The 7,850-nt window shown below is 48.6% G+C and overlaps 1 protein-coding gene and 1 pseudogene across 1 annotated transcript; one reads left to right on the forward strand and one right to left on the reverse strand.

Moving 5' to 3' along the window:
* LOC102849681 overlaps window positions 1–1,530 on the forward strand; it is a 2,764-nt pseudogene extending 1,234 nt beyond the window's left edge.
* A 4,317-nt stretch (window positions 1,531–5,847) lies between these two features.
* Window positions 5,848–7,025, reverse strand: LOC102872899 (cyclin-dependent kinase inhibitor 1-like). The gene is made up of 2 exons (XM_006882034.1): window positions 6,578–7,025; window positions 5,848–5,897 (listed from the first exon to the last, which is right to left on the reverse strand). The coding sequence occupies exons 1-2, from the start codon at window positions 7,020–7,022 to the stop codon at window positions 5,848–5,850; spliced, it is 495 nt and encodes a 164-aa protein (XP_006882096.1). The 5' UTR covers window positions 7,023–7,025.
* Window positions 7,026–7,850: the final 825 nt, after the last annotated feature.

Genomic DNA, 7,850 nt, shown 5'->3' on the forward strand with positions numbered 1-7,850 from the left:
GCAACAATGAATGATTGGAGATCCAAAGTCTCTGTAAACTTCCATTAAAATTAATAATAATAAGGCGCCGAGCGATCGACAGGGCAGGATTCGCGCCTCCATTTTTCCGAGAGGAAGCAGGAGACCGGGAGAGACGGGCCAGCGGCTGGCAGGGGAACCCTGTACAGAACCAAAGTGGGCCTGAAGGACCGCCAGCAGCTCTACAAGCTCATCATCAGCCAGCTGCTGTATGATGGCTGCATCAGCATCGCCAACGGCCTCATCAACGAGATCAAGCCCCGGTCTGTGTGCACGCCCTCGGAGCAGCTCCTGCATCTCATCAAACTAGGAATGGAAAATGATGACAGCGCGGTGCAGTACGCAATTGGCCGTTCAGACACCGTCGCCCCTGGCACGGGGATGGCCTGGAGTTTGATGCCGATGTCCAGACCATGTCCCCAGAAGCTTCAGAGTATGAAACGCGCTACGTCACGTCCCACAAAGGGCCCTGCCGTGTGGCCACCTACAGTCGAGATGGGCAGTTAATAGCCACCGGGTCTGCCGTTGCCTCCAAAAAGATCCTGGACACAGAACGGATGTTGGCAAAGAGCGCCATGCCGATTGAGGTCATGATGAACGACACTGCACAGCAGAACATGGAAAACCACCCAGTGATTCGAACGCTCTACGACCATGTGGATGAAGTGACGTGTCTGGCTTTCCACCCAACAGAGAAGATCCTGGCCTCTGGTTCAAGGGACTACACACTCAAGTTGTTCGATTACTCCAAACCTTCCGCCAGGAGAGCCTTCAAGTACATTCAGGAAGCCGAGATGCTGCGCTCCATCTCCTTCCACCCCTCCGGAGACTTCATCCTCGTGGGCACTCAGCACCCTACCCTGTGGCTTTACGACATCAACACCTTCCAGTGCTTCGTCTCCTGCAATCCTCAGGATCAGCACACAGACGCCATCTGTTCCTTTAACTACAACCCCAGTGCCAACATGTATGTGACCGGCAGCAAGGATGGCTGCATCAAGATGTGGGAAGGCGTTTCCAACTGCTGCATCACCATCTTCGAGAAGGCGCACGACGGCGCCCAGGTGTGCTCCGCCATCTTTTCCAAAAACTCCAAGTACATCCTGTCAAGTGGAAAAGACTCTGTAGCCAAACTCTGGGAAATCTGCACCGGCCACACGCTGGTCAGATACACAGGTAGGTGATCCTGGGCCAACAGGATCTGCGGGGCGCCCTGGTGATCCTGTGAGGTTCACGTAAGAGGGCGTGGCAGTCTGGGGGTTCGCAGGCTCAGCTCAGACCACACTTACAGGACACAGAGCTGACGGTAAAGCTGGAGTTTCCTACCCTCGGTCTTTGCAGTCAGTACTTCACAGCACAGTGCGGGCAGGATTCCATGGAAGTGGCACACCTGTAATCTGACAGGCCTGCCCACCTCCCACTAAGCTGTGAACGCGGTCATTTCATGCAGTTCAGGAAGTCTGCGGGTTGTGCAAAGTGAAGCCAAAAAGGAACGTCGTGGTCCGTTTCTAAAAGGGCAGAGGTAAGGGGAGCTCTGGTGGCCTAGTGGCAAGAAGCTGCAACTATAATCCCAGAGGCACACGGTTCGAATCCACCAGATGCTCTGCCGGCGAAGGAAGGACAATCTCCTCCTGTACCAGTCAGATCTGATTTGACGGTATACACACAAACACACACAAATAATAAAATAAAATTTAAAAAGCTATTCTTAAAAAAAAAAAAAAAAAGGGCAGAGGTAGACCCCAAATCAAGATCCTGTCAGACAGAAGACCTCTGTCAACTGTGTTGTTGACTCGGGTTGATGTTGCTCTCGTGAGAAAAGCCTGCACTTTCTTTTTCTGAGAAGATGTGTTTGCTTTCACTGTCTCGCAGTCTCTGCTCAGCTCCAGGTGTTTGGTAATGAGTTGCTGAAAAGATCCTGCTGCCTTACTCTGTTCCTCACAGTAGCAAAGACTGGTATTAAGTGTTAAAAACAGCCTACAGGGAGCTGCAGCATTTCCTCTGATGTAGGATGTTTGTGTCATACACTAAAGTCACTGGCACTGCCCCTCGGGACATGCAGAGGAACAGCACAGATTGAGAAGGCATCTGCTCTGCCCCCGACCCCCGTTAATAGCCAGCAGCTGACCCCGTTAATGAGGAAATTGAGGAAGAAAGCAGGAAGGCTGTGCGTTGCAGCCACTTAAGGTGCAACGTAGCCCATCCTGAGTTCGTCTTGGCTCCAGAACCCTCCGTGGCTTCAGCATTGATAGTCCAGCTACCAAGGCTTAATGAAGAGCCATTTTTGTCCTGCTTCTTTGTGACTTCATGGAAATACTTTTATATGTACCCTTTTTTCTGGTCATTTTACTTATTACTAGTAAAGGATTCTGTGCTCACTGCAAAAAAAAAAAAGTTAATAATAATAAAATGGAACGCTGGTGGCCTAGTGGCAAGAAAGTGCACTGTTATCCCGAAGGCACGTGGTTCAAATCTACCAGAAGCTCCAGGCAATATCCTCCTATGCCAGTCAGATCCGTTTCGACAGTATACAGCAACAAAATTTTAAAATTTTTTTAAAAAAAGAAAAAAGCGTGACAAGAAGAAAAACCAAAGAAGTGATGATACCTTTGAATTTTGGTGTTGGTAAGGAATCCTGACTATGCCACAGACTGCAGAGGAACCTACAAATCTGTGTGGAAATGCTCTGTAGAAGTAAGGATGGCTAAGACGTCATCTTATGGACATTTACTAGGAGGGGCCAAGCCTAGAGAAACACATCGTGTTTGGTAAAGTAGATGGTCAGGGGTAAATAGGAAGACTCACAACAAGACAGACCGACTAACACAACGCCTGCACCAGTGAGCTCAAAGCAATGATTTTTGGGAGACTGCGGCATGGGGGGACGCTTCATTTCATCGTGCGTGGGTTTGCGGGGAGTTGGAACCAACCTGAGGGTACCTGACGGGAAAAAGGAATGACAATGGAAATCCTAGGCCGTGCATGGTTGTGTGGCAATAACAATAATCAAACAAGGAGGGGCAGGTGGCCAGTAAGTTCATGGAGTTATTCATTTGGGGGTTCAGGATCGTGGTCTTGAGGGACAATCCAGTCAAGTGACATAATATGGTTGGTTGTGTTCTGTTTCCCAGTATGATAAGCAATCAGTCATCTATAATACAGATCTTGGTCTTTGTACACGTGGGGGGGGGGGAAGGAGGAAAACAAAAAATCAGAAGAGAAATTGAGACTAGTTGTTCACGTGAACCACTGCACGATGGTATCGGGTTAACATTCCTGAATGTTTTGATAAGGCACATGACAGACGGATTCTGAGAAAAAGAGCAAGATGAACTGGATCTATGGAGGCGGGAAGAATCTCAAACCAAAGACTCTGAATAGAAACTTCAAATCAATTCAATTGAAGCTCTTCAAGCTCTGAATCGAAACTATCCCTGATGGTCAATTTCAAACTAAGTAACAGTTTGATCAATAGGGTAAATCTTATCACACCTGAGTATTGCTTAGACTAGGGAGGAGTTGAGGAGAGAGGTCAGGCAGGGAAATGAAGTGAAACAACTCAAACTGAAATAACAAAACGTTGACGCAGTGTGAAGAATGGAGTCAGTGTCACTGCTCATTATACCTTGATACTGAGGAATGGAAGTAGATTTTGCTGTTTATATTCTCATAAAAAATAAAATTGATGACAATACCCCAAAGACTATACATTAAGTGCAGTGTAAGACCATGAAATACAAATATTCATAGTATAAGAAAGCCGGAGGAAACAGATCAAAATATCAACAGTGTCTTTGCAGAAGCGCTCCATTGTTTGGGTTTTGCACCATGAGCTAATTGCCAATATTTCTGTGTTTTTAAAGAAAAATTAAGTGCTTCATTTAAAAGTTTATTTTAAAAGTTATTCAAACACCCCCTAACATAGCAATCACTTGTTCTGCGAAATAACATGACGTAACGATACTATTAAAAGTCAAGAAATATTTATTGAGCACCTGTATCATGGGGAGATTGAAGATCACAGAGAAGTACCAGGTGTGGTCCCTGCCCGAGAGGGTTACAGTTTTAGGGGAAGAGACTGTAGTGGGCCAAATGGGTGTCAGGAGAAAACCGTCTAGGCCAGGATATACAGGAGCCGGGAGACCCACTAAGTGCTTCCAGGAAATGGACCAGACAGGGGTGGGTTATCCAGTAAGCAAGGTTAGCATGGTTTGCTTGTGCTTTGTAAATAATTCATTGTGAACAGTTTAGCATGTCTTTTTTAAAATCACATTATTTACTAAGTACACATTCCCTGTCAGGGACTCTACACTAGCAAAAAAGTCTTTGATTCTGACAGACAGTGCTTTGCAATTGGAAGAGGGACAGATGTCAGCCAGTCCTAGAAGCAGAATCTTTGATGTGGTGGGAAAAATGTTGACGTATTCACCACAGGTTACCAAGTAAGCACAAATCAGCCCGTGCTTGCCTCGCTTCTTAGGTAATCGGACACTGACCTGAATTTTCAGTGTCCCAATCCCAAACCAGCCCACTCAGGATGTCCTAGCAACAGCCTCAACTCCTGTCACCTTAACACCCAACTCCTTCACTGACTCCCACTACCTTAACACACCGGACTCCTTGTTCAGCTGCTATTCAAAGTGCGATGAAATGGGGGAAGAGTTAGGGGGAGGAAGGTCCTCGAATGAGTTCCGGGGGGGAGCTGGTGCAGCATCCTCCCTCTCAGAAAAATGTGTCCCCTCATATCAACAACTCAACCCACCTCCTATCAACCCTCCATTGGGTTCCTGAGGCTGTCAGTCCGAATTGGAGGTGACAGCCCATCTTTCCCCCTCAGCCCCTCATATGCATTACCCTCAACAGAATTCCCTGCTCTAGCAGGCCTGTTCAATCACAAAGGCTCCCCACCACAAAAGCTCAAAGAGGAGGAGGCTGTCACTGCCGGAGCTGGAGCAGGGGACCCCTACAACAGTCCACTGAGGTGGAGGGCAGACACCCTGGAGCTGCCACTCAGATGGGGCGGGGAGCACTAGAGGGAAAGAACACGATGAGGAGAAGGGACAACAAAGGTGTTGGGATTTCTTTAAAAAAAAAATCCAGGGGAGGGCCAGCAGAATTAGGGACCAAACACTGAGGCTGGGCCCTCTGTGGAAGGCAGAAAGGGTCTCTGGGGAGGTGAGGGTGATTTGCTACAGGACCCCATCTTCCTCCCAGCTTTCCGGGGAGTAGGAGATGTCAGGAGGGTGTTAAGCCCCTAGCCCTGTTATTAGGTTGTGCCATTTCAGGCTTACCCTTACTTACAGTAAGGGAACCCCAAAGTCTCTTCTGACGCTTCACTCTGCTGGGCCTCTTAAAAGTGCTATTTACTTCTTAAATAGTACAGGATTCAGGCCCAAGAATCCAGGAGAGGGGTGGAATCTTTAAAAGCCCATGAGACATTGGGCAGAGGGTGCTATGCCCCTCCAGAAAGTTCACCCTCAGCTGGTGAGGGTGGAGGAGAAGCAGCTGGCATGGAGCCAATCACCCCTGACCTCCAGGAAAGAGGACATGAAGAGCATTGGATGAGGAGGTTTTAAATAAAGGTGTGTATAATAAAAAATAGCCAGCTCTCTGATGAACCTACTGTTCTACCACCTACTTATTTTTTTCTTAAATAATCCTAAGGTCAGAGGCTGGCAAAGTAGGATGAGGAGCAGGGTATATACATGAGGGGGAAGTTTAAATTAAATTAGTAATAATTAAGATCCAAACTGAAGCACTAAGTCAGAGGACATGGAAGGGGTCTTTGGGGACCCCTGCTTCCAGCATCGTCATCCTCCAGTGGGTGAGTTACGGCTTTCTCTTGCAGAAGACAAGACGGCGTTTGGAATGGTAGAAATCTGGGGAGAGAAAGCAGAGGTCAGAGTAGCCAAGGGAGGTGGGTGTAGAATGGAGCCACCCAACCAGGGCAAACCGAGAAGGGTCACTGGCAGCACAGGGGAGAACTGTGGAAACTTTCATTCGGCCTCCCATGGGGGACTTAAATCCAATGTAAACAAAATTTAAAAATCAGTTCCTCAGCCACCCTGTTTCTGTTGCTGCATGCCAGTGGAATTCCAGGTTATAGTGACTCCACACGACAGAGCAGAACTGCCTCATGGAGTTTCCTTGACCACAATCTTTATGGGTGCAGATTTTAGGTCTTTTCTCCTGCTTCTGCCATTAAATCAACTCCAACCCATGGGGCCCACGTATGTCAGAGTACAACCGTGTAGGGTTTTCAAGGGCTAACTTTTCAGGGTAGATCACCAGGCCTTTCTTCTGAGTCACCAATGGGTAGATGCAAACTCTCAATCTTTCAATTAACAAACAAGAGCATTAGCTATGACCACTAAGGGACTCTGGCATATAAGCCCCCATTAAAGGTTAACTAGTTGCTCATAACTTGCTTTGTGACCTCAGGTAAATCACTTCTCCTCTCTAGACTTGTTTCCCTCTCAGCCTGGACCAAATGGAGTTGCTTTTTGGGTTGCTAGTATGGCATTCCCTAAAGTACCCTCTTTTCCACACCTATTCTCACCTGTCATGCTGGTTTGTCCCCGCTTCCGGCCCCGAGGGGCACTTGGCCCACCTGGGGACACTTCAGGGCGCTCAGCGGAATGAGGCATGAGGGTGCAGGACAGTGACAGATCGACATGGTCCCCCTGGGTCACTCCTTGAAGTAAAACAGTTGAGGTGCTGGGCCGCTTGCTTCCGCCCAGGTCATCACGGGCCCCCCGAGGCCCTGTGGGCAAGTAGAACTTCGGCAGGCCAAGGTCCTGCACCCGCTCCCAGGCATAGTTGCCTTCCAGCGGTGTTTCGGTGACAAAGTCGAAGTTCCACCGCTCACGAGCCTCTTGCAGGCAGCTGGCCATCAGCGCATCGCAGTCTCGGCGCACCTGCTCATCGTCCACAGGGCCGAAGAGGCGGCGGCAGACTTTGCTGCTGCATGGAATCTGACGGGTGTCCCTTGATGGCTCCGACATAGTGCCTGTGGCTGAGACACAAGAATGGCCCAGGTCACTCGGGAAACTGGACCCTCTCTTACCCAGTCATGCTATGCTGTGACCTCAGGAAGAAACGGCCAGCTCAGGGCTTTCCTTGCCTCTCCCCATCCCCAAGGCCAGGTAAGACGGTGTGTCTGGTTTCTTCCAGCTAACTTTCCACTACTTCCCTCTACAGACCCAAGACCCATTGAAGGGAACTAGGTAAGCCCAGGACCCCGCCAACCTGGCGTCGCCAAGGTCACTGATAGGCAGACTTATGTCAACAAAGACAGGTTTATTGCAATAGCAGTGATCAGAGTCCTGTTTGCCACTAGGTATTATCATCTAAAATCAGTTTGTTATCACCCTCCTGAGGTGTCCTCAGCAAGTGTGAATGCCCTCAAAAACGTGTGAATTGCCTGAGTCCAGCCGTTTGCCAATCCAGCCAAGGGGTCAATGCCCAATGAAGCAACATGCTGACAGCTCCTCCTGCCACCAGATATGTGAGGTAAACCAGCAACTCAGAAGTACCCTAGAAAGGTTTGAGCTCTAGTTCTGGCTCAGCCAATTACTTCCTAAAACTTTAACAAGCCACTTAATATCTCTGGGCCTCAGTTTCTTCATCTGCAAACTGGGGGCCACATGAAAATTCAGAGTGTGGTTGTGGAAGCATGCTCAGGCAACTGACTGATGAGTCAGCCCAGAGGAGTCAGAGGAACAGGGTTGAGAAACTCTCTTCATGGTCAAGAGCGAGGAGTTTTGGAGACAGATTGTCTGAGTTGGAATCCAGGCTCTGCTGGGCGACCTTGAACAAGTTATTTAACCTTA

This window comes from Elephantulus edwardii, unplaced genomic scaffold (genome assembly GCF_000299155.1).
Source record: "Elephantulus edwardii isolate Elephantulus edwardi_28Jun2011 unplaced genomic scaffold, EleEdw1.0 scaffold00017, whole genome shotgun sequence".
NCBI lineage: Eukaryota > Metazoa > Chordata > Mammalia > Macroscelidea > Macroscelididae > Elephantulus > Elephantulus edwardii.